At 39.6% G+C, this 26,853-nt stretch overlaps 1 protein-coding gene across 2 annotated transcripts; it reads left to right on the top strand.

Annotated features, from left to right (window-relative positions):
- The first annotated feature begins 1 nt into the window (after position 1).
- On the top strand, positions 2–26,609 carry NUDT4 (nudix hydrolase 4). Of its 2 annotated transcripts, none has more exons than XM_054631816.2 (5): positions 2–442; positions 13,958–14,068; positions 19,794–19,838; positions 21,830–21,917; positions 22,951–26,609. In XM_054631816.2, exons 1-5 carry the CDS (start codon positions 344–346, stop codon positions 23,151–23,153), a joined length of 546 nt encoding a protein of 181 aa, XP_054487791.1. In that variant the 5' UTR covers positions 2–343; the 3' UTR covers positions 23,154–26,609. The 2 variants fall into 2 exon arrangements, with proteins under 2 accessions (XP_054487791.1, XP_054487792.1); XM_054631817.2 differs by having other exon boundaries at positions 206–442; positions 21,833–21,917.
- The last annotated feature ends 244 nt before the right edge of the window (positions 26,610–26,853 follow it).

Raw genomic sequence — 26,853 nt, 5'->3', positions numbered from 1 at the left:
GCGGCCCCGCCCCGCCCGGCGCCTGCGCGGAGCGGCGCGGCGGGCGCAGGAATGCGCGTTACGGTTAAATAGTGGGGGCGCAGGGGCGGCCGCCGCGGGCGGGCGGCGGCGGCTCGGGGCGCCGGGACGGTCTCCATGGCGCGGCGCAGCTCCCGGGGCGGCGGCACCAGCGGCAGAGGCAGCGCGGCGCTGTTGTGACAGCGGCTGGGACTGGCCTTCCTCCAGCCCCGCTCCCGAGCGGGGGCCCCGCGCCGGTGTCCCAGGGGCGCGGCGGCGGCGCTCACAGAGAGGAGCCGTGGCGGCGGCAGCGGCGGCCGGGGGCAGCCCGCGTGTCACCGCCTCTATGATGAAATTCAAGCCGAACCAGACGCGGACGTACGACCGGGAGGGCTACAAGAAGCGGGCGGCGTGCCTGTGCTTCCGCAGCGAGCGGGAGGACGAGGTGAGCCCGCCGAGCACGTGGGACGGGGGGCGCCGGGCCCGGCCCGGTCGAGGTTCCCGTCCCGCCGGCCCCGCCGCCGCCGCATCCCTTTGTCTGGCCGCGGGGCGCGGGCGCCTCCCGGGGGACGCCCCCAGCGTGCACGGTCGTGCCGGGGCTCCCGCCCCCCCGAGAGCCGGCAGGGGCGGCACGGCGGGGTTGCGGCCGGCCGGGGCCGGTGGCGGGCGGCCCCCGGGCCATGCTGGTCCGAGCGGGGCCGGGGGCGGGGCGGGCGCGCCTCTCGCCCACCATCTTGGGGCGGCGGGGGTGCGCGCCCACGTGCGCGGCGCCGCCTTTGTGCGCGGCCCCGGCCCCCTCGGCGGGGAGAGGAGAGCAGGGAGGGAGGGAAGGAAGGAGGGGGACACTGAGCTCTCCGGGCGGGGCGGACACCGGCTGGAACTCCGGGGTTATCTTCTGTGCGCCCGTGACACGCGGAAAACCGGTTAATGTATAATGGCGCGTGGAGGGCAGGGCCGGTGTGTCATCCTAAGGCGAGCCTCCTGCCCCTCCTGCTTGGGTGCGATAAAAAAACCCTGCGCTTGGAACACCTGCTTTTCCCACGGAGAGAGTCAAATGGGGCTTAGAAATATTTTGTGAACGAGCTCGGGAGAGTTGTTGCTGCGGCTCTGGTTGTAGCGGGTGGCGCTCCCCCGGAATTTTATGTTGCAGCAGAGTCGGGAGATGGCAACAAAGTTGTCCCGTGTTCCGAGCCAAGGTCAATGGCACTGCCCGTTATCTGGGATCTTGGCTGATGCTTTTATTGCACAATGCTTTTTAGATGGTCTCGGGCTGGACCCGTACCCTTTTGCGACTTCTGTTTTCATTTTCTTGTTTAGTAGCCATGAAATAACTATAAAGGTTAGTGTTTGGAGGTTTTTCCTGCCTTTATCTATGCTGGAAGATGCTGGTGCCCTTCCCAAGCTGTCAGTACAGCGAATGTCTTCCTTACAAATCTACTAAGTAAAAGTAATGCAGTGGGAAGAGGCCTGATCAAAAAATACAGGCACTTGGGTTTAAGCTAAGAAAAATTATTTCCTTTGTGTTATAAATATAACCTTGGGACCGTGCTGAGGAGTTTTTACTAGTGTGAGGGAGAAAGGCACCCAGCAGGAGTCTTGCAAGGTCTTGTTATGGGTTACAGCTTTTCTTTGGTCTCTGACACTCCAATATACTTCACCATTTATGTGACTTTAATATGAATTTTTCGATGCTACTCCAGACTTATTTGGAGTTTGAACACTTGAGCCACTGTTACAGCTTTTTGCACCAATTGTAGTTGGAAATTCATGGTTAGGGTCACCTTTGGCAATGATTTGCGTTCATTCTTCATTTCCTGATACACCTTCTTGTCATTCTCTTTCAATCTTGCATCCAGTGAGATCACTGGCTGCTTCAGAATACTGTTTGTGTATAATAACATCCTCTGAGGCTGAGGATGGTAGTAGCAGCTTGGCTGGGCTGTGTAAGAAGAGTGGGTGCTGACCATTATTGCACTGCAGTTCCTTGTGTATTCTGGATGGAGTACTGGCATTGCTAGCATGAGGCTGGGCCTTGGCATCATGCAGGTAGACATACTTGAGGATGAAGTGAATGGGAGAGCATCCGATCAGATTTAGGGCATAGATTATGTGTGTGGAAACAGTTAAAATTGCTTCCTGACAAGTTATTTCCAGGAAAGCAGTGCCAACAGCTTGAACTTGCTTAGCAGCTGTTTCCCAAGTGCCAGCTTCCTCTGTGTCAGTACAGAATCTATTCCTTACAAGTTTGATGCCTGACTGCTGTTTGGGATTAGCTTCAGTCATTAGCCATGTTCCCCAAACTGGGTGTTTGAGGCTTGCTTCTGTTTTCTTGAACACTTGTCCAGGTGATTTCTGTGTTGGTCTATTCCATGTAAATGTCTTCAGTGTTTCTTTTCTAAGTCTTTAGAGGTTGCACCATCAGTTTTCAGCCAAGCTATACCTCCAGGGTGTTTAAGTGTAGGGTAATTTCTGCAGGAAAGGAACACAAGCGTGGTATCTCAGTGGCTGGAGAAGAAGGGAGCAGGAGACTCCTGCAGAAGTTATTGGGAGGTGGAGGGGAACTACAGGATAGAACAGTTTTCATAGTTATTTTGACTTACAGGATAAGCAAAGAGTTGCTTGACAATGGAGTTGAGAAAATAGAACCAGCAACTGAAAACAATTTTTAGCAATACATTTCTTTTTAGGAGTCTTAAAAGCAAGAAATCCAAATCTCAACTTTTTTTTTTCTGGAGATACTGTCTGCAAGACTAAATTTGGTCTATTTTTCATCTGATTAGGTTCTCTCTGGAGGAATGAGTATCTATAGCAATCTTGTGATACAAATCTTAGAATTAAACTTTCTTTCTACTTCCATTCTGACTGTCCAAAAGGCTTGTCCCTAGCCAGTTATAGCTGAGCTTAAGCTTTTTTTTTCTCCTTTCTTGCACTTAGTTTTCTGACATATCTCTAGAGAGCAGTCATTCCTTTCTTAGCATTTTTTATGAACTTTAAGACTTAAATCATCTTTTCTTAAAAACAATTTTCTCCTTTGGTCATCATGGTAGCTCTTGCATTTCCTTCCATTTGGAAAATGTATTTTTTAAGGTGGGTGACACTTGTGGTTGCTTTAGATGGGATCATGCTGTGCTGTGTAAAAGGTTGCTAACACTTCTCTAGCTATACCAGAAACAATGTTGTAATAGGACCCATCTCTACATGACTGTAAAGCTGTTGTGCAGTCATCTTGTGTTTTCTGGTGATATCTAAGTCTCTTACTTGTTGCCACCTCATGAACTCTAAACTTGTACCAGAAATCCACAGCAATGTTCTCACCTGAGGTGATCCTTCTTCTGCAACTTCATGTGATGTCCCCTGTTGATATCATGGCTTCTGGATGCTGCCTCTTGACTAAAGACTCAGGCATGTTCAGTAACAGCTTTTTGTGCTCATTGACAAAAACTGGCCAAGTCACTAAAACAGTTAATATCTCTACTGTTCATCTAGCAAAATCTGCTTGTTATGGCTTCCTGGTTGATTTCTTATCCATACTGCACTTCTTTTGCTGCCCCCCCTCCTTGATGTTGATGTTACAGCTGAGTTTTATGCACGGTGAAGTAACATGTCAATGGAAAAAGACTGGCCAAACCCATCCCTTACACTTCATTATACCTCTGTTTATTTTATTACTATTATATTACACAACTGTTTACATTGCAGTTCAGTTTGCTTCTTTATTTCTCAATTTGGAACATAGGTGTGCTGTAGAATACTGCTGAGGCAAAATTCAGCCTGGTGGTTCCTCCAAGCTCCTATTTCCCAGCTCCAGCCCCTGTCCAGTTAGACTTACTGCTGGACTTGCCACTCCTTGCTGTCAGGCTTAAAATTGTTGAGTCAATTCTCCTGAGTGTTACAGGCTGCAAACTGGGCTTCCCTGCAGTCCTGCACCCTGTCAAAAGCTGCTGCTTTGAGAGCTGATGTTGAAGCTGAAAACCTGGACCCGAGATGACTGATGGTTTTTCAGCTGCACCACTGTGGAAGTCGTATTTCTTCATCTGGAAGTGCCTCCACACAGAATGATTTAGTGCTATACAGCCCATTTTGGTTTAGATTTTGTTTCCTTCATGCTGTCATAGTGTATGATTTAAAAAGAAAAATCCTTTAAAAAGGAGAAAACCCAAATAGCCAAGTAAAGTGCCCAGTAGCTTTGGGGTTTTTGGGTGTTAAAGGAGGTGGTCTCCTGGACTACTGCCATTAAAGTGTTGCCTGTTTTGGTCTTACCGCTGTCATTTGGGCTGAAGAGAGAGCAAGATGGCTGGATAGGAGCTGAAGTGCTGATTCCCTTTGTTCTGTAGGAAATAAACGAGTAATTGCAGGGACTGTCTGCCTTTTGGAAGAAAAAACATCCTGGAAATGAAGCAGGAGAAATCCCAAAAACAAGAAACCAGGCTGTGTGGGCATGCAGTGTGTGGGGGGTGCAGCCTTTCTGCTTGGAACAAACAAGCTGGTAGGTGTGTGCAAAAAGCTGATGGCATTCAGCAGGCAGGGATGGGCTCGCAGATTGGGCTGGGAGGAAATGCAAGTTTCTCTTAAGCAACTAGGAGTGGATGGCAGCTCTAGAATAAGCCTGCAGGAGAGCCCTCTTGAAGGGCTTCCACGGGCTGGAATTGTTTAGACATTCAGTGTACTGCAAACAGTGGTTTCACATAAAAACCCTCCTGTCTTAGGGTCTGCACAGAAGGTATGCAAGGGGATTCTTACTTTTCAATGCAGAGAACAAGGCATGCCTTTAAAGCAGCAGGAGCAAATAGTAATAAACGTAATTTTTGTAGCAATTTGAGTAACTGAAATAATTTTAAAACCTAATTTAATTTTTTTCCATCAACTACATCTTATACAAATAAATGAGTAGTTATTTTTAAGTATCTTGAATATAAACTTTGAGTGCATTCTAATTACTTTGGCATCTGTAAGAGTGCTTTATGTAATCAAATATGGTACTGAAAGCCCTAGTTTAGTGTTCAGTCAGCAGTTGCTAGTGGCAGACCTAAAATAGTTTCATATGCAAAAAAAGTCTTCAAGCTTTTCAATTTTTAATTTTGCATTTGTTGTTCAGCCTTGTACATGAGATGAAAACAGATGGGAAGGTGTTTTTTTTAATATTGAGACAGTGAGGAAAAATGTATTGTTACACACTTAGAAATGTAGAATTTTTTTCCCCCTCTGTAGCAGGGCATTCACTTGCATGTCAATTATTTATCTTGTCCTTGAGTTAAAAATTATAAGCTCCTAGTGTTATAGCTCCTTTTTGGTCTGATTTAATAACTATTTATTTGCTTGTAGAATGTCAAGATAGATAAGCATGGGTTTCTTAGATCTTGTTATGATGATCATAGTTTAATTATTTTAAAAAATAGCGTTCTTTAGTTTTGTACAGATGTTGCTTTATATTAGCAATGGTTTTATTAAAGGAAAAAGCAAAATGTTATTTTTATGTGCATTGGTTTAAATGGTCTGAAAGCCAGAAGGACCTTTTGTTATGCAACCTGATCCAGAAAACCAGAAGTAGCAGAAGTATCACCTGGCTACCCTGGCAAAATGGAGTGTTCGAGGAATTATTGTAAATAAACTTGCAGAGTCATGAAAGATGTTCCATACTTGACATGGAATTTTTCATTTGGTTTCTTTATCCTTCAGTGTAGAGCTCTCAGGTGTCAACACACAAATAATGTGTGCTTTCAAATAACCTGGGGTATGACCATGGCACCTTATTTAAGGCTGGCATGGTCTCCATAGTGGTATGGGTTACCTACCTTGCATTATGATGTTCTGATAGAATATAGACATATTTTAAATGACACATTTTACTATGGACTTCAAGCACACTGTGGCTTTTATTTTCTCTGTTTCATGTCCCTGCCCTGCTAATGGACAGGAAGAGTAATTAACATAGGGTGATTGCTGCCTTAGCTTTTCCTCAGCATTTTCTTGACACTTGGATATTATCAGCCAGGTTGGATGAACAACCTGTTCTAGTGGAAGGTGTTCCTGCCTGTGTCAGGGGGACTGGAACTACTACATCATCTTTAAAGGTCCCTTTCAGTCCAAACCATTCTATGAATCTGCATGCTGTAGGAAAGGGTATAGCTTGAAAAATCAAGACCTATAAACAGCTTCCAAAATGGCTCTTTATGATGTGTCTACAGAGGCAGTATTAGCTTATAGTGTATCCCTGCAGGCTCATATGGGGCTAAAGCTTGTGTTAATGTTAAGAAAAATTGAATGTTAGGTTGCTGTGGTAAGATTTATGTCAGGTAACCAACTCTGGATACAAGACACTGGTGTTTATTATGTCCACAGCAAAGCAGCTCTCTGCAGGCATGGCATATACACTATGTTTTCATGCTGGAATATTTTTCCACAAATTCCAACTACTTGCCAGCAGTGGAAGCCTGCAGATTTAGTGAGGCTGTGGGAATTCAACTGTCCACCATGGCAAAAATCTTCAGTCTTCACTCATAAGTCTTCAGATACTGACATCAGTCAACAATGAGGGGGTTTTTTATTTTGAAATCTCAATTATTTTTTTCCTATACCTGTAGTATTACTTTTCTATGCCATATGGATATGTTTAATGGGGTTGATAGCTGCTTGAAGAGGGCTGGGCTGAGGGGAGAAGGAAATATGGCTGTACTTGTATAACATCAGGCTAAGATATCCTGTAACAAAGCACTTTTTACCCTGTTTTGAAGATGATGTCTTTTTGAGCCAGTTATATTTATGTCAAGATACTAGAAAAAATATCCTTGTAGCTTACTTGCTCTATCCTAAGTTTACTTAGGATTTAAACTGGTGGCGAAGTTTCTATTTGAGTTGTTCAGTTAACTCAGTGGGGCTCAAAACTTCCAAGTTACTGTGAAATAGCAGTGGCAGACTTCTTCAGAAATGCATTAATATCATGGCTAGATATATATATATGCCTATTTACATTCACATATATGCATTCTTATCTCTAGCTAGAGTTTGTACACGTTTTTTTAAACATCTTTTGTAGATATGTGAGTTCACAGACCATAGGTTGATGTATTTTTTTCCCAGTCTTGTTTGTAGAACTCTTGAAGAGCTTACTTTAATTCGTTGGCTTTTTGACTTAGTGCTTAAACACTTTGGTGAAACCAGTTCTACAAATGTAAATACTTTAAAACAAATTTTAGTCTTCAAAGATGTATCTCAAAGATAGAAAAGGCTAAAAGGTAACTAGTACTTGTCAAGAAATAACCTTGTCAAATCTTTACCTGCAGCTGAGCAGCTCTCAAAGGCTTGGAGCTCCTGTTTCTGACAAGTGCTTGGAAGCTGATCCCTCAATCAAACAGATTGTTGCTGAGTAACCAGCAAAGCCCAGTTCTCCTGCTCGAGATCAGGACGTGGTTTCAAGTTAAAAAGAAATGGGCTGCAATATTAATTTAGCTCTTCCCCTGCTACCTGGAATTGTGGTTTCTCCCTTGGTCTGCATTAGCAAGCATGAGGGAGGAAGGTTGTTGTGTATAGAGGATTGGGGAACTGGCCCAGTGTGAGAAGTAAAACTCATGTTCAGTAAAAAGTAAAACTTTTATATATGTACTTGTGGGAAGTTTCTTATTTGTGTGCAGGTTTGGTTTGTTTTTTTTTTTCATTATTTCCTTTTGTCATATGTCTGGGTGCAAGATCTGCACCCTTCATCACACTGTGAGACCTGTCACATCTGTTTTTCCAAAGCATGGTAAAGCTTAGGGGGAGATGGAATGCTACAGGTGACTTGAGTCATTTTATGTGAGGAAATGTGTTCTGACTGGCATGCCATAGTAGTACAGTGCTGTTCTATTCCTGATATGAACACTTCAGCCAAAGAACAAAATGAAGTATGTTAAATAGCCAGAGGAAGACACTAAAATTCTGTGTCACTATAACATGTTAGCCAAATATTTGCATTTAATATGAAATAAAATTTATGAAATATTACACCTGTAATTGCAAGTCAAAGCAAAACTTCTTCTGAAAAAAAGCTGACATGTCTCTCCTTATTGCTATATAGCCTTAAAGTTAAAAGGTCTCAAAGGAAAAATAGTTTCCAGATCTAATTCTGGAGTATTATATAATTATACCCATATTTCTTTACCATTCATCTTCAGAATGGGGGGAAAGTAGCACTGACTGATATCCAGGTGCTGTGTTGCTGCTTTGAAAAGGGATATGCAAGTAAAGTTGGGAGGATATTTCAGACTTTAATATATTGTGTAGACAAAACCCAGTTTTCTGAGATGCATTCAAGATTTGTGCTCAAATTAATGAGCATTAGGATTAATGTACTGCTAGTTAGCCATTCCTCTGCTGTTGTGCTAGCTCCTGTTCAGTGAGGCTAAATCATCTTTTATAACCTCTGTCATAGCTGGGACTGCTTTTCAGTCTATGGCCTTTAAAGTACTTTAGTAGAGGCTCTTGAATTAGTACAGGCTCATTTGGAATTGGGAGGCTGCAGTGGTGCCTTTCTGCCCCACTTGGTGCAGCACTGCCCCTTGAACAGCTGTGTCCTGATGGGTGTTGTGTGTGCAGGCTGGACAAAGCTTTCATGGGGAATCTACTTTTCATCCAGATCAGCTTCCTAATAAACTCATTATCCCAGTGTTAGGGGGAAAGTAAAGGTGTTGCAGTCTTGACTTTAATTAGCTCTTAAAATGCTGTCCAGTCTGATCCTATGGTTTTGTTATTACTTTACAATAACTTGTTGCATGTTATTTCTCCATGAGTAAAAAATAAACTAATTTTGAAAATTCTGGCAGTAACAAATGAGGACTAAAAGCAGTCACTGTCCTGAGAATCTTTTCAGGAAGGCAAATGTTCCTTACTAAATGCTGCCTGTGTAGCATTGCTATGGCAAGGTTTAAAGCTGCATTTTCCAACCTCATTGCCAAAAGGCAATGGCATTCTAGGACAAGGATAGCACATTAACCTATAGGGGAACTGCAAAACTGTTTCAGAACTACTAAAATGAGGCAGTGATTCTTGAAATAGAGGAAAAAAGTGTTAGATAAAGGAAATCTCTTTCTTTAACTACAGTAGCAGGTTGACATATGCTGAGATGTGTGCTTCTGCCTAAAAATTTTTACAGTTAAATCTGCAAATATGATCCAGTGTTTGTGAGATGCTTTTCCTTGCTTCTCAATAGTGTTCCTGTGTTGCAGCAAAGTTGTTCCCTAGTGCTTTTAAGGAAGCTCCTGAGGTGAAAACAATTGGAAGTTAAAAATTTTAGGGAATAATAAAGCACTTACTGTTTGTATTCTTCCCTGAGCATCTGCTTTATGGCTGGTTTTAAACAAATCTTAGGGCTTGACTGACCCTTTTGGCTGTATTAGGATTGAATCATCTTTCTGACTCTTTCAGGTGCTTGTAACTTTAGCAGACCAACCATGTAGGCTGAGTTTCCATACTGAGTGTGTTAAATTATATTAACCTCCATCAGAGTGGCTCCTGTCTTTTTTCTCAAAGTAGGCTTGGATGTTTTATCCTCTTAATATTTCTGATGCCTATGAAAATATGCAATACATCTAACAGCATTTGACACTGTTTTGTACCTGAGAGGTACCTTTTAATGCCTTACTGATCTTTTCTATACTCTGACCTGTTTAAATCTTCTGAAATTATTTGTGTGTACTCACCTTTGTAGAGTTTGGGAGCTGAATCCTTTGTCTTCCACACACCTGTCTTCTGAGCAGTACACCTGGGCAGTGTGATGTTCTTTGCAGCTGAGGCACAAATGCTCAGCAGTCTTTTGGGAGTGAGGGTTTGATTCCTTTTCTCTTGGGCATTGCTCCTTCTAACTGCCAGCTTTGCTATAAAGAGGGGCAGACTTGACTCCATCAGGTAGTTCAAACATTAAGCTGGACAGCTACTGGAGTAGTGGGAGCCATGAAAATGGGATGTGCAGTGGGAAAGACAGGAATAGATGGGATTAGGCTGGGAATAGAGAACTTTAAGACATCTGATGACAAATAATTATTGTAAAATTGGAATGGTATATTTTCACCTTCAAGTTGGGGATCACTTTGTTTTGAAGTCTAAAGAATCCAGCTGTGAGGGGGTCTGCTCTAGCTAATTTAAACTTTATTCTTGCTTTTTTAATGTAAATTGGTTTTTAATACAATTATTTTGGTAAAGTATAATGTCCTTCAGTTAAGAAAGGTAGAAAGCAATGATATAAACTTAAATCAGTTTCTACCTCTCTAGAGCTTAATATGAAAAAAATTATCAAGATTAATATCTTGTGGTTATAATTTACATTACTCTGAGCTGTTACCATTTTGGCCTTCTGTAATACAGGGCTACTAACTGTTTCATGAGTGGTTTTGACTTGAGAACACTAAAAAGGCCAAAACTTCAGCGTCTTTAGAAATTTTTAGTTGTTTGTCTGCAAGCTTAGCATTTACAGTGACCAAGTCCCATGATGCCACCTGCCCTGTAATAACCATTTTGGTTAACCATATTATGGTTATGTGTATTGATAGGTGCTTATTACAAGCAGGCTGGCTAGCAGTTTCTCCTCCTCACTACACTCAAAGGTCATTTCTATTCCTGGACTTGGAAGTGAGGTGAAACTTGGCTGGTAACACTTAATGGAAGAATTTTTCCTTTGTTTCCTCTTAGCTGAACTTTGCAGCTTTACTTCTTCACTTGGCAGCATTACAGCATCTTTACCTTAGTCTTTGGAGTAAGATAAGCTCAGCTGTATAACTAAACAAGCAGATTGCACTGCAATACTCTGTACCTTTTTTGAACAAGAGTTATCGACAGTAAGTCTTAGTCAGAGACATGGGAAAGGCAGTGACCACTAGTAAGTAATGCAACTCAAATCTTTGCCCTTTTTCTGCATCTGGGGATACAGGACACACACTTCTTTGCATAGGAAGTACTTCTGCTTTTTTTTCTTCTGAGCCTAATGGGGTTTTGGTGTAAAATTTGGTGTGCATAAACCAGGAAAAAATACAGGTGTGTGAGGTTCTGCAGTCTTTTCTTTTCCAGTAGACTATTGTAATCTGCTTGACCATGAGCCTCCTCAGAAAAGACTGGATTGTCCAGGCAACCTAGATCGTATTTCTCCTAGTTTGAATGTCTTCTATTAAGGGAAGGTGAATTGCTGCATTTTTGCTGCTGATTTTTGCACTTCTCTTGGCATGTGAGTGCAGTGTCAACCAACCACAGCTTTTTGGTGTCTTCATAGTTAAATCAGGTTTTTATTTACACCCTCATCATTAAGTACTGGGGGATGTATCTTCTGGCCACTTACAGATGGAAATACCTCAAAACTATATGGAATGAAAAACAGCATACCAAAAAAACCCCAAAAATATGGAAGACTGCATGATGCTATACTGGAAAAGTCTGTGGAATGCTTTTCAGCCTTACCACACAATCCTGCAGCTGCTAGCTATCAGGTCTTGTTGTTTGTGGAATCTGATTAGCACCAAGTATGTTTTTGATAGCATTAGCCCAGGATGGATGCCTCATGCCCTAGTGGCTTCATGTGTTAATGGTAAAAAAATTGTGCATCTGAGGATCTCAGGGATATATCCTAGTGTGAGCTCTTGGATTCAGACTGTAAAAGCAGTGGGATCACAGGAGAATAAAGCATAGAGGGAAAGATGTTTGAGAAAATGCTTCAGTTCCAGGCTTAGAGGTTTGGATGGTTGCTAAAATTAATTCCCAGGCTGTAACACTTGAGAGTTTATTGTATATGTAGCTGTAAAGCCTATATACAAGAGTTGATGTATTTTAATGTTGATTACTTGCTAGATGTATTTGTTTCTGCTTTTTAAGAGGGTAATTTAAAGCTAATATATGTACAAGTCCAGCTTAATAGTCTATTGATCTGATTAGCAGTAGTCAACTACTAAATATAAAGGCGTAAAAAATCCTGGCTTTACACTACACTGCCAGAAAGAGCAACCTGATTTATCCCATAGTAGTAATTAAGAGTTTTATGTTTAGCCTTAACTAAGCAATGAATGCTGATTTTAAATTGTTCTACCATGTTGGGAATGATTTAATGATAATCATCCTTTTGTTTATTATTGTTGCTAGCTTTCACATGACTGGATTGAGTGCTAGTTTCATCAGCAGAAAATTATCTTTACTGCTTCTATCTGGAACTCAGAAGTGAATTCATAACTTGATTTTTACAACTGGTTTTTAAGCACTGCTTAAAGTGGTTCTTTGTAGTGATACAGGTGCTCCACCTAAGTGTTCAAAAACATTTTCTAAAATTACTTTCAGTAGAGCTGTGTACACTCTGTGAATCTTTTGTTAATGTCAAAGGATCCTAGGAAACCAAAACCTTTGGCTGTAAAAATCAAGTTGAGATGCATTTGAGTCTAACCTTATTGCTTTTGCTGAATATTCTTAGCTTTTTAGGTAGCTGAGTAAAATACTTGAGTTGACTGAAAACATGAACTTTCAGATCAGATGCTAAGAATGCTTCTGTACTAAATGATGTCTTTGCTGTATTCCTTAGCATAGGAAAAAATTTTGGGGAAATTAGTGCTACCCTAAAGGATTCTCCACTGTACTAATCTTGACTGCACATAAGATAAATATTGGGAGACAGTATCTGTCAGATAAGGCTCTTCCAGGTGCACCTCAGTATGCACACATATCATTGCATTCACAAAGTATGCAGTCATCTGAATTACACTCCCAGTTCCTGTAGGTGAACCTACAGCCTATTTCCCTGAGTTCCAAAGGGACATAGTGTAAGTAGTAATCATTTCCCTGTTACTGTCATCAGAGTCATTTTCCTATTTAAGCCAACAGGGGGTAAGTTTGAAGTCCAGGAAGGTGAGGGCTGGGATGGTCACTTCAGTTGTCTGGCACCAGTTAAAACTCTGACCTTTAGACTTGAGGTTCTTGTTCTAGTCTTTTAATTGCTTTTCAGGATTCGAGCACTGACCCTGCCCTTTTACTCCCCACAGTTGTCCTTTGACTTCAGGATAGGGTTCATGTAAGCAATGCTTAGAATAGGAAGTCTTTTACTACACAGATGACTGAGTATCTCTTAGTAACTGGGATGTGTCTCAAATATAAGTTAAACTGCTTATTTCCAAGTGGTTCTGAATCAAGGTTTTATCTTCATAAACTTCTACTGCAAAAATTACTCCAAATACAAGGTATCATAGTTTGTTGGACAGGTAGCTAACATCTTTCTGCTCTGAATATTATGAAGTGCAGGTCCTATAGATGAGGAGCTTTAAATTGGTGTGTATCAGTGACAGAACCAGGTTAGAGTCAAATTAAGTGAAATTAAAGTATCTTGGGGAAAAAAATGTTAAATTTAGAAATTAAATTCAATGTGTTGTGCTTTTTCCTCTTACATAAATGTTTAAAAGAAACCAAATTGGACAAGGGCCAGTATACTCTTGCTGTATTTTAGTTATGCAATAGTGTAAGCATGTCATGCTAACATAACACTTCAGTAACTAAAAAGAAGCTTGTTTCTGTCTAAAAATTAGAAATATTTTCAAAGGTCTATTTTTAGCCAGAAGATGCCATTCCAGAAGAATTAGTTTAACTTCTCTGTGATGAAAATGTCTTAATTTTCATACTTTGCCATCTATATGATTTGAAGACTTAGTTCTGGAAAATACTGTTATTAGATTTTTATTGTATGCCTTCACTCCTATGCACATTATTCTGTATTTTCCACATTGTGTCTAAGCATCCAATGAAGGCATTTGTACAAAGAGATTACAATGGCATTGTCTTGACTTAGTTTTATGAAACAGATTGGATGTTAACTGTTTTCCTCTTTTTCCAACTCCTGCTTGCCTGTTATGTTTTCTTTCTGAGGCCTGTAATCCATCTGGCTAGGTGAATAAGTGCATTGCTGGAAAAGCAGGTAGTAGTGAGGTTCCTGAGCTGTGAGCTGTATTTAACAGTCATTTGCAATTATTTCTAGGTGCTGTTGGTAAGCAGTAGCCGATACCCAGATCAGTGGATTGTACCAGGTGGAGGAATGGAACCAGAGGAAGAGCCGGGGGGAGCAGCCGTGAGAGAGGTCTATGAAGAGGTAACAAAAATAAAACAAAGCAAAAAATCCAGCTGATCTGTGCTGCTGTTGTCTTCACATAGGAACCAAGAAGGAAGAGGGAACTGCCTCCTTTATCCAGTACTTGACTGAGACCTTTGTGATTATGAATTTCAAAGAACTGCAGTTCTGTGTGTTAGAATTGGGGTATAGTGTGGTGAGGTGAACTAATCAATTTAGCTTCTTCTTTCATTTCATAGCTAAATTTCTGTCTGCCTTTATAAACAAGTACTGGAAGTAAAACTGTGACTTTATGCCAAATGGCATGTTACAGTGTTGTAACATTTCTGTGTTTGTGAAGAAAATGTTTGACTTGCAGCTCTTTTAGAACAGAGTGAAGGTAAACTAACCATTAACATCTAGCTGCATAAGAACAAAAATCAGCAGACCTTAGAGGACATTTCACATTAAACAGATTAGAAACTGATCTATCTGAGCAGCTGAGAATTCATACGTTTATGGCTGCTTATCTATAAAGAAAGCACTATGGTTATTGTCTGCCTTTCTATCCCTACCCCTATGACCAGGCAAAACAGAGCTTAAATCATGATGAATTCATGCAGTTTCCCTATACTACAACACTTAAATTTCAAATTCAGAATTCTGGGGTTTCATTTGCTGTTTTTCCTAGGAAAATTGTGAAAAATATTAAGTGTTTCTTTAATATCTAACAGCCATGTCTAAACCAAATAAAACTGCAAGAAAAATCAAAATATAAGACTTGAATTGAAGGTATAAGATTTTTCATAAATTGGATGCATTCTGGTGAGTGAACTGCAAGATTTCTACTAGACTTAACTGGTTTTCTCATCCCATTTTGCTATTCCCAAAACACACTAATATTGTTGCTGATTAGTATTTGTAATGATTTTTTCTATTAGCTATGCTATTTGATGGTTTATCTTGCTTACCCTTAAGACTGGTTCTGTTGTGATGTTGAGGCTTAGGAACCTGATGTGTAGATGTGACTTGCACCAAACAGTGCCTGCTGTTGAGTGACAAAGTGAGATCTTCTGTGAGCTGTGACTCAGTGACCCTTCTCCCATTTTCCTTGGGGAACAGACTGGTTCATTCCTGGCTGCTCTCAGCAGCCTTCCTGCAGCAAGGTTCAAGCATGAATAAACCTCACTGAACCAAAGGTGTTTGTTCCAGACTGGAGGAGTTCATTTTGACCCACACAAGACATACTCAGCCACAGGGTACAGTCCATTTGAAAGGAGCAAAGAGTTTGGGTTCTAGCAGTGAGTCAGCAAAGATTTAGGCTTCCAAGCAGTAGTAACACCTCTAGGGAGTCTTGTCTTCCCACTGTCACAAGTTCATGGGTAGGATTAAAAAGCCCAGTCCTCTGCTCAGTGTTCTTAGGAATGCTGGTAATTTTAATTGCTGATCTGACTTAGGGTATAGTCCAAGATAAGGATGGTAAAGTCTCATCTCCATGTTAAACTAGAGCCGATTAAATTGTAGTCATATGTTTGGGGTTTTTTGTTGGTAGTAAAGAATGGATGATCTTGAAGGGACTGTGCTTTTTATGGTGTTTTGGAGTACAATATAAAATTCCAGCCATGTTCTGCTTTGAGCTGTGCTTGCAAATGCATGAAGAGTTTTCATGGACTAGGTGCTTTAATAAGCAAAAATAATTTGGTTACACTTGTTCTACTCCCTTAGAATTCCTGGGGTATGATAGCTTGTATAGCTGATCAGACTTAGAAGCTCATACCATAAAGTAAAATATTCTTCAGCTACCAGCTGAGTCTTATATGCTTCCATGAGATTGCCAAATGCCATTTTTAAAGAAAAAAGAATGGTACTTAGGGGTTTGAGCCATGGAAATTCTTACTGACCTTTCTAGAGGTGGATGTCCTTTCTATTTTTATACTAAGGTCAATGTCACCTGGCAGGCTGGTTACAGTACAGTGAACTGTTAAGAGTTTTGTGAATGAATAAACTTCAAAGAAAGCACAGTGGTGCTGGTTTGAAATGTGTTTCTTCAGTATTGGGTCATACACATGACTCAGTATTTCTATTAATTTATTAAAATGGATAAATTCATAGTGGGAGTTATGATGACATTCCTTAATTGTAGAAGTGTTGATAGCCCACTGGCTTTAAATATCCTCACTTCAACACCAATAGTAGTGTATTGAGAATGTTTTACCACTCAAAGATCCCTGTAATCAAATGTACATGCATGGCAGTTGTTTCATAGTCTGCCTGTGTACATGACTCCTGGGGTTTTTTAACTCCTCAATTCTTGTTTGTGTTAGTGATAATGATTTTTGCCTCTACTGAATATTTAGTGTTTCATTTAAGGTTGTCTGACATTTCACAGGTTACTGGAAATTGATAGTTACCTTAATTATTTAGATGAAATCAACTTTTACAAACCTGCAAGTAGAATACCAAAATGAAGTTACAAATGAACCTCATCAAAATGAAGAGCTACTCCATTAATGAATTTGGAGCTTTGTCTTTAATTGCATAGCATGAAAGATTAAAATAAGTTGTCTGCAAATGCACTGTTCAAAGAAAAATGACACAAATGAGCGGCAAGCCAATGATGCCCAGCCTTGTAAATGGAGATGTTCTGGGAACCACTCCCTTTTCTGGCTCCATCTCACAAAAAAGAGACTCTTGCTTTGTTTGTTTTAATAGTGTATTGAAAGGCCTATGAGAAAATATGCAGTTTCCTTCAGCCCTGTGTGGATATAGTTTCTGAGAAGAAGAGGATGATCCTGAAGATTATTTGCTGTAGCTGTGAAAATGACAGTAGTATCATCTAAGACTTTTCACAGGAAATAGAGGAATTGGCTCCAATGAGCATCTAATATTTGAAAAATGACCAGGTGCTACAGACTAGACTTAGACTGCAGAAATAAATAAAGCACACTCTCCGCTGAAAGATTAGGGCAGATGTAGTCAAGCATTTTGTAAAAGTATGCAAAAATGGGCCAGGAGTAGTCTTGCCTCCATCTCTTCGGGACTGTAGCCAATAAAATGGCTACAATACTATCCTACAAATACCAGAGTTAAAAATAACCCAAATCTTTCAGATCTTGAGCAACTTTGTGCCCCGGTAGCTGTTAGCTTGGCAGTGGAGCTGCAGCGTGACTCTGGCTCCATCTGCAGGGCACAGGCGAGTCTGGCGCTCCTCCGAGGCTGCGGTACCTCCGCAGCTCTACAGGAGTGACCTCCGGGCACACTGATCATGGCGTGAAGGGCTGAATTCTCTCTCTTGTGGCTGATTTAGACTAATGCTAAAATATATGCATGAGATTCAGATCTGAGGTTCTATTTGCAGAGTACTCAGACTTCCTTAGAGTATTGTTCTGGGCAAGTATAGCACTTAATTCAACAGCTTGTCTGTCAGAAGAAAACTGGGGTTTTTCAGGCTTTTTTCCAAAACTTTAGATGGCCTTACACACTTACAGAGGCCTATAGGATTCTGTTTACATGAAGAGCCATATTTTAAGAGCCGTGGGTACATAAAAGCCAAAGGAAGAAGTATGTTTTTATGAGAGGCAAAATGGTTCAACGTCTAGAATTTAACCACTGTATTGGATTAGAAGCTTACCATTGGGAAAGAGGGAACTGCTTTTGATATTTTGGGGATAAAGCTGAAGTATTTCTTGGTCCTCTAGCACTTAAATTTGACACATTTTGAAGCACATTACGAAAAGAACTTGAAGGAAATATTCTTGTTAGTAAAAATCACAAGCCTTTGAATTACTACCTTTTTGCACATCTGAGTGTAGATATTTTCAAAATACACTGCTGTCTGCAGGCATGATGCTACATTTTGGAAACACGTCTATTTGATTAGAGAGTAACTAGACATCGGTTATAGTAATCACATTTACAATATCTGGTTGCAAGCTTCACTTCAAGCTTTGGGGGAGTTTTTACACATGATCTAATGGAGTGCTTCTAATAGTTTCATTCAGAATTACTCAGCTAAGTGTATTTGTTTAAACCATTGATTTGCTTGGAGGGAGAAAAGAGAAAGTGTTAAGTAAATTCCACTTAGAGTAACATTGATAAATTCACACTGTGGCTATGGGATACCAGTAAGGTGACAAAAGTCCTCTATGAAAGCTATTCAGTATCAGTAAACCTAGCTGGTCATGGTAATGTTGCCATGTGTTAAATATTAGTTGTCAGACTCTCACTTGAAGTGATACTGTAATGCTGAGGAAATTAGGACTGATCAGTAAAAAGCATTTCTTCAGCATGCTGCTTTTCACGAATAAGTGCTTTTTCATTACCCAGTATAAAGCACAAGCAATCTCTAGTGCCTGTTGTGGCATACCTTACTCTTTCAGCCCAAAACAAGGGCCTGTCACTTTCCTAATTAATGTGCTGCTTAATCACTTATCTATCAGGTCCAGTTGTGTATTTTGGCTTTATGAGCTCTAACAGGTATCTTGGCCATCACAGCAGACAAACAGAATGTTGCATGTAGTTTTGCATTAACTTTTGCTCTAGCTCTTGCTCTAGATAAGCAAAATGCCTTGATAATTTTGCAGAGGCTGTGTTCGGGCTTCCTTCATCCAAATGGCTTAATAAATAACACCAGCCGTCTGCTTTCTTTAAAAAGGCAGTCACAGAAAGCATTCACTTGTAAGACTTTGATTAGACTTATTGCTAAAGCCTGTCAGAGTTACTCATTCAAATGTAATGAAGATCCATATGGTCCTGTATATAAAGACATAAGACATCAATAACTGTCTTTAGCTAAGGCTGGAAGCAAAGACTGAAAACTAGAAAATGTCATCTTAGCACTAAGAAGCCCTATTTTAAATATTGGTTGTATAACAAGACAAAAACAATCTAAATATTGTCTGTCAGTAGGCAACATATGCCTTTATGTGTCAGGCATATGGACTGAGTTTTGTTTAGAATTAGTGGATAATCATAAGCCATGTCCCTTAGAAGAGGCATGATATATTACTTTTGGAAAAGCAAACCTTAGAGTCTTAGTAGAAAGTAATGACCACCTTATCTGAATTGATTAAAAATCACAAAGCATAGGCTGATACAGGGATTATTTTAAAATATTGGAATAAAAGTCTGAATTGAAAGCATTTTGTAATCATACTAGCTAGAAAGAGTTCAAAACTGCAGAGAATTGGGGATGTAAATTTGGGGCTTATATTACATGACAAAAGCTACTTGGGATATGAAAACTAGCACACATGAAGTCCTTATGCTGCAAAATCCATGCAACAACCTACAGTTTAATTTATTATTGTATTTTTAAAACTTGCGTTTAAATTTCTGTGTAAAATAGCACTGGAGTTTTGATGATTGCTTCTTTCAGATTAATTCTAATACTATTTGAAATTCTCTTGTCCTTTCTCCTTTCCTAGATTATTTCAGTAGTGGGTATGATTTATCTATTTAATAAAATACAGTACATTAAAAATGTGGTACGTAATACAGTATTTTGGTCTGGATGGAAACCTTGAAGGATTTATGGGTTCTTTGATCCACTCATTAAGACAAGCTTTTGTCCTCTAATACTCATCAAGAGTCTAAAACTAGAATCTCCAAAATTAGTGCAGCACTATCTAATTAAAACTTAAGTTAAAACTCTTACTTAAATAACCCTAATAAGGAGGAGTATGCTAATGTAGGATGATGGTACAGATGCTTTATATTTTTTTAAATTAATACCAAATGCTAACACTTTTTCTTGTTTGTTTTTTAGGCTGGAGTAAAGGGAAAGCTAGGCAGACTACTTGGAATATTTGAGGTGAGCAGTTTCCTTTGAGTTCCAAAAGCAATGGTTGCTTTGTGAAAACTGATAAGCTGCAACATCACACTTAAGTTCATAAGTATTACCTACCTGTAATTTTGCAATGTTGCTGGACCTGCTGCATTAGACAGGACTTTAGGTGTTACATGATTTGTGAAGATTTGAATAGGAGGAGTTCAAGGTACTTATCCCAGTTTCACAGAATATTCTTAGTTGGAAGGCAACCCCAAAGATCACAGAGTCCAGCTTTTTAGTGAATGTCTTGTACAGGGATCAGACCCATCACTGTGGGTTATCCAGCACCAAGCTCTCACCAGCTGAGCTAATCTCAGGTCATTTTGGACCTCTACTGGAAAGATTAAATTAGTACTTATGGAGAAAAAAAAAATCCCTAAAAACCAAACCATTCATAAAGTTAGGATTTCTGAACCATTACACCAGCCTCTTTTGAGGCACTCTTTTGACTTTTCCTCCCTGGTTAGATTTTGCTGAAGTAATTTGTCAACTTTCACACATGTAAATTGATAAGTCTGGATATGAATTCTCTTTATGGCTTTAATTTGCTAAAAAAAGGCCAAGGCTTTGGACAACAAATATATTAAACCTTTAGCTAACTATGTAGTTCAAAACACCTATTTGATGGTATAAACATCAGACTCTGAACTACCAACAGTGCAAGTACACATGCTAGCTAGAACTCGGTTTTAGTCCTGCTCAGGTTATAGACAGGAACAGACTGTAGTTTTAATAGTCTTCAGCTCCTAATACATCCAGTTGTTACTATGTTGTGTGGTATATTAAGTGGAAGTCCCTTAGTCTCAGTGAGGTACAAATCTTCACCCAGCTTTTCTAGGCAGTGTATTCCTGACAGGGATTTCCTGTGTGAGGCATTACTTAGTCATGTGTCCCAGTGTGTGACGTATGGAAGCCATAACACAATTAGAGAAGCTGCTGAAGCTTTGTAGTTAGTACTGCTCACATTTTCTTATATATTTTGGGTTTGAGTTGAACTGGATGGTCCCACACATTAAAAACTTGGCTGTGTTTTAACTCTGCTAAGTGGAAAAGGTTATTTTGGTTATTTGCACAAGAATACTGTGCTTCTGTTAGGGCAGCTAGGGCATAGCATCTCTTGGTTCTTAATACAGTTGTAATTGTAGAGGACCCTGGTTTTATTAGGAGCACAGCTCTTCTCCAAGGGGAAGGATGGTCTAACTGGTTGGGTAGCACATCAAACACTGCCACTGGCCTGCTTTGGAGTAGCAGAGAGTAATGCTCCCATGGGCTGGCTGCAGCAATAGGGGCCTTGCCCTGAGCAGACAGCTCTGTCAGACTGTGTTTAACCTGCCTTGGGCAAAATACTTGCCTTTGAAACACGTGGTGAGTGCTGCCATCGTGGCAAACCTGCTGAATGAGCAGATGGCAATGATTTTTGCATTTGGCATGACTGCAAGCACAGGCTATTTAATTTGCCTCACTCAGAGTGAAACTTTACAGCCAGCATTGTGTAGATGACATAGCCACCTGATGCAGTGGTTCCATCTTGAAAAAAGTGTTTAGGTTTTCTTAAATGACCTTTCATCCATGAAATGCATTGTGAAAACAGTTTTTGCAAATGTGGAGTACTGTGGTAATTTACAACATATGTAAAAGATAAGTACTAGTAATTATCCAGGGCAGTACTAGTGGATAATGCTAATATTTAGCTGAATGACACTTTGGTCAGAACTTCATAATCTTCAAAATTGTTTGTATTGTCTTTGGTTTGGTTCATTTTTTTTAGTCTAGTAAAAGAAAATAGCTGTTTCAAATAAAACTTTGGTTTCCCATTATTTTGGGTCTCATCAGTACAGATGTTTATTTAGTGAAAATGAAAGTCAGGCTTGCTGGCAACTATCCTTTAGAGGTAAGTAATTTCTATCTTGTAGTTGTGGTAAGTCTGTAAGTTACTTAGATGAGAATTTAAACTTGTACTTCTCATATTCAAGCAGAACCAGGATCGGAAGCATAGGACGTACGTTTATGTTCTTACTGTGACAGAAATACTGGAAGACTGGGAGGATTCAGTTAATATAGGTAAACTAATTCTCTGTCCTTATGTGCTACACTTAAAAATGTTGTAAGCAAACTCTTCATTTTTCTTAAGCAGTTTGTGTAATTCAGGGGGAATACTAATTCTGTTCTTGAAAAATTCAAGGCATGCTGTTCTTGCACACTTTAATACATAACTAGGGTTGCTTCCAACATAGTGTTACTCTTATTCTTAGAATACTCTAATTGTTATAACATTATGACAAAATAAACATTGTAATTTTTTAAAGGCCAAATACTATACTGCCAAATTGTTTTTTCCATAAAAAGTAGAATGTTTTACTGTCTGATACTCTAGGGTGTTTTTGAAAGTGTCCTTGATCTTAAATAAGTGGTTTATGTATATTCAAGCACAGTACATACAATGCTGTAAAACCAAATAAAAAATAGAATTCCTTCCATTTTAACAAGACCATCATTGACCTTGCTATATGTATTTTCAGAGACTTTGAATTTTAAAGGACCAGCTTGTAAAAGTAAGATGGTCTTAAGTGATCTTAGTAAAGTCTTGAATCTTACATAAACATGTCTGATACAAGGTATATTATGTTTTAAAACTCACACCTAACCTGAGTAACTCCATAGATGGATGCATATGGAGACTTTGAGTATAGACCATGGCTTTTGAAATCAGACCAAACTATTCTCATGCATGCATGTTCAGTCTCAAGATTGGTTTTCTGCTAGGCACATCAGTGTAGGATGGCAGTATCTAGTAATTTAAACAACATCACACTTTCCTCTAATGACCAGCTGGGGCTTTTGGAGCATATAAAGAGTCATACGAGTCTCTGTCCACTGTCTGCTTCAAGAGAGTTACCTGAAAGTCCTTATTATGAATTGCATTTCAGTAAGCCTGAGTGAATCTCTTGGGTTAATCAGTTCTTTCAGAGGTCTTTTTTTTCACTCTTTTGCCTGACAACTTCAACTTCCAAAGAACTGAGATAAAGTGAATAACTAGATAGTAACCAATAGTGCTGTTAACATTTTATAACTCTGTTCTTTCTTGTGGATTCAGGAAGGAAAAGAGAATGGTTTAAAGTAGAAGATGCAATCAAGGTCCTTCAGTGTCACAAGCCTGTTCATGCAGAATACTTGGAAAAACTGAAACTGAGCTGTTCACCCACTAATGGAAACTCTGTGGTTCCCCCTCTTCCAGATAATAACTCCTTATATGTCACTTCTGCACAGACTTCTGGGTTGCCCTCTACTGTGAGATAAACATTCGGATTACCTTTTTATTCGTGTCATCACAACAGGAGACATCTGTGATCACATGTAGGCATCTGTATAACTGTCAGTTCTAAGTGAAATATGTGAATGTGTCATAATGTCAAATTTATTTGAACATGTTTTTCTTTTAACAGTGTAAAGTAGTATTTCAGCAAACCAAAGCCATATAGGGATTTTTTAAGATGCCTTAATAGGCCATTAAAAAAAAAAAAAACTTGACTATATAAATTTATAAATTTGCATATCTGCTAAAATAAAATATGCATCTCAGTGGTGTTCAGCTTATTTAAAATTTGTGAGTTTTAGTCAGTAGTTAAAGCTTGAGCAGATAGTCTAATACTAAACTCTTATTTGGTATCCACAGATGAAGTGCTAAGACCTTGAGCTGGCAGTATTTGGGTAAATGAATGTGTTGAAGGCAGAGGTGCACAAGGGTGACTGCAATAAAGCACTAAACCACATTCAGCCTGTCAAGAGCAAAGGATACCAACACTAAGCACTGCTTGCCTCAATTATCCAAAAGGTTGCCTTGTCCTATGCAATCTTCATGTAACATAAAACTAGGGCAAGAACAAGAACTTTGTCTTGCAGCTACCAAAACTATCCACTAGACTGTAGTTTCATCACTTGGTCAGCTGGTGAACTGTCAGAAGATTTGTGTGAAAAGCATTGTAGATCTTTCTTCCCCATTTTTTTTCCTTTTAACCTTGATCCAGGTTTGGTTCATGGTGTGATTACACTGCAGGTTCCAAAAACTTCTTTCTTCAATTAGAAACATCTCGTGTAGTGTTCCTGCAGTCTGTTGCAATTTAAACATGTTTGGAGGAAAGTAAGACTTAACCAGGGGCACCCTGAGGTTGCAGAGGTGTCTCTTAGCAAGCATGTGTTGAGGTGCCTTGCCCTGCAGGAGCCAGGAGTGCTGCCTGCAGTGCTTGGGACAGGAGTGGTGACAGCTACTACACCAGGAGAGAAAAAATACTCCTTTATCCTATTAGAACGAGTGCTGAAACCCCCAGTTTTAAGTTAATTCTTAAATCCTACAGTTCTGCTGTTTGAACATCAATTTCTTTAGATTCTTCAAATAAAAGCTGGCCTCTTGGTAAAAATGTAGTTGGAATAAATGAGGTACGGCTGACAACCTCCCTGTTCTAATTATTTCTCCTGCTTTTCATCCAAGAAGATGAAAACTAAATCCACTGTTGGTCTTAATGTTTTTACCATAGGATTACTCTCTCTGTATGTGTGTGTGTGCATGGTTTCTTCTACAAGAACACAATCTAATTCACATGAACATCCTACTTCTGAATTTTTTCTAGGATTTAAACCCAACTGTACCTCCTTTATATCCAGCCAAAACAGGTCGAGGTAGACCACTACCTCACATGTGAAGTTTATTCTGGGTAAAGCTCATTCTCTTCTACAACATTTGAACCTTTGTAAATAGTCCAACTAGTAAATAGTGAGTGTAAAATGGAAAATAAATGTAATTTAAACCTTTTGTTACTCAATACACAAATGGTTAACTTCTACTTTTTTAACACAAATTGTGTAAAATGCTGCTATGAATTTTTTTGTGCTGTTACACTTTTTTAGGAAAAAAAAATGTTGTTGCCACAAGTTACTCCTAGAAAAACAATCTTGTGCCATATATAAATGCAGTGAAACTAGGGAGATAGATGATCTGATCTCTTAATGCTGCTCTCTTTGAAGAGGCATAAATACTACTGACAAGAGGCATGAGCCACAAAGCTGAAGACTTCTGAAACAGTGGATAGGACACTGCTTTCTATCCCTCTTAGCTCCTAGTCCAGGTCACTTCCAGAACTGGAAAGAACACACAAGTGTTCAGGTGCACCTAAAGGTGGAAGCATTGCCAACAGCTTGTCCATCCTTTCAGCCATGAGGTGGGAGGCCAGGGAAGGAGCATTGCTGTTTCAGTAGTGCACACTACAGGGGAATCCCTATTTTACACTGAACCTCTTCCAGACTGGCACACCATTTGCTCAGCTCACTGCTTTAAACTGTTCTGCCAGGTGAAACAGGAGAAGGAGGGGTTGAGCATAATGAATGTCTAATCTTTATTAAAATCATACTCACGGTGTGGAAGGGTACCTCTGGCTCCAAAGCTGCCTTTAAAAGAATGAATCATTTAGCTCCCTTTTTTGATCACTTAAATGCTCACTTTTTTTGTTCAGTAGTTATTTTAACACTTTAAATTGAGCAAACTTGTATAGGTTTTCTTGTAACAAGATTATATCAAATCCATGAAAGCTCAAACAGAATCCAGAGTTTGAGTTTTTATTCATTTAAGAAAAACGCTCTGTCTCCATTTCAGATTCTTGGAATGAAATCAATCCAAGCTTGTATGAGATTTAGTGGTAATGCATGATCTTATTTTGTAACTCTTGAATTATGTATTTGATAATAATGTAAAATGTACAGTATTGCTGTTGCTAACAAACTCAGAGTTGATTGCCTATAAATATTTTTGGTCACACACATTTGAGCTGTTCAGTAGTGCCAGACAGATTTTTTTTAAACAGCATTTGTTGTACAAATCTCTTCAGTCTCTATGCAACCTTCAGAATGAAGTTCTATTGCTTTGACTTCTACTCCCTTTCAAAGAGAAATGTTTTGTGAATTGCAGATGTAAACTGAAGACATTTCAGTTTTGCTACAGGGAACAACTGCAGTAAAGGGACAGCAGTATGGCTTCAGTACTAATGAAATCTGACACTAAACTCCAACAGAAAGAGTTGTAAAAATGGGAAGAGGAAGGCTACAATTTTTCTACTACCAATCAATTTAAATGTTAGAAGCATTTTGTTTTTACGTGAATCACTAGTTTGATGGGCCAAACCTATTTCAAACAAAGCAAATTTGGGATTTCTCTATGCCAAAAAAATTTGTGCAATGTATCCAATTTGGTTCTCCAAAGGAAAAAGGGAAGAGACAGGTTGTCATCTGCAATTGTTGGAGTCTGCTTTGTACTGCTGCTTTTCCTGGCTGATGGGTTTGGAGATTCTCATCCGTTACATTATGGTGGTATCAAAGAAAAAGAGCCTTAAAGTTGAAAATCTCATGGAGACAGAATTAAGCAAAATGGATGTGCTTTTAAACACAAGAAATCCTGAGGTATTGCAGAGAGGCTGTTCAAGTGAAAAATCTTATTTTGGTGCTTACTGCACCCCTGGCTTAGCCTAGCATTGTTCTGTTAACAATGTGCTGTGAAAAGAAACGTGAGGGGCAGACACTTGGTTTACTTACCAGCATGGTTTGTGAAGTGAAAACTGAAAGGAAGGGGGGAGGGGGGGGGAGGGGGGGAAGGGAATTAAGTTGTACACATTTTGACCTGCTTGCATGGATTTTCTTTAAAGATTGATGTAAGAATTTTGACTTTTTATATTTGAGAAATACCAGAATAAAATCTAAATTAGTCCTGTGGATGATGTAGTCATTCCATTGCAAATACTGCACTAGAAGTGTTTGTGTGAAAGGCTTCAGCCCCATCTAAACTACATTTAAGTTTCATCTAATGTTTCCTACTTCTTGCCTTGTCCCTGCACTCAAGCTTTACCAAGCTCCTTGTTCCAAAGAATCATTTCTTCTCCTTAACTTGACATGACACTCCCCTCTCCCCTTAGCACACATATCCAGTGCCTGTCCCAACTTGAAAACTGAAAACTGG

This window comes from Agelaius phoeniceus, chromosome 5 (genome assembly GCF_051311805.1).
Source record: "Agelaius phoeniceus isolate bAgePho1 chromosome 5, bAgePho1.hap1, whole genome shotgun sequence".
In the NCBI taxonomy this organism is placed as follows: Eukaryota; Metazoa; Chordata; class Aves; order Passeriformes; family Icteridae; genus Agelaius; species Agelaius phoeniceus.
This window is presented reverse-complemented; position numbering and strand designations above follow the sequence as displayed.

What these genes read in the sequence shown, in the direction of transcription:
- NUDT4 (XM_054631816.2), top strand. Translation starts at nt 344, where the DNA reads ATGATGAAATTCAAGCCGAACCAGACGCGGACGTACGACCGGGAGGGC. An exon ending in TGAGAGAGGTCTATGAAGAG is followed by an intron (nt 14,069 to 19,793) that starts GTAACAAAAATA and finishes TTTGTTTTTTAG; the next exon opens with GCTGGAGTAAAGGGAAAGCT. An exon ending in GGAGGATTCAGTTAATATAG is followed by an intron (nt 21,918 to 22,950) that starts GTAAACTAATTC and finishes TTGTGGATTCAG; the next exon opens with GAAGGAAAAGAGAATGGTTT.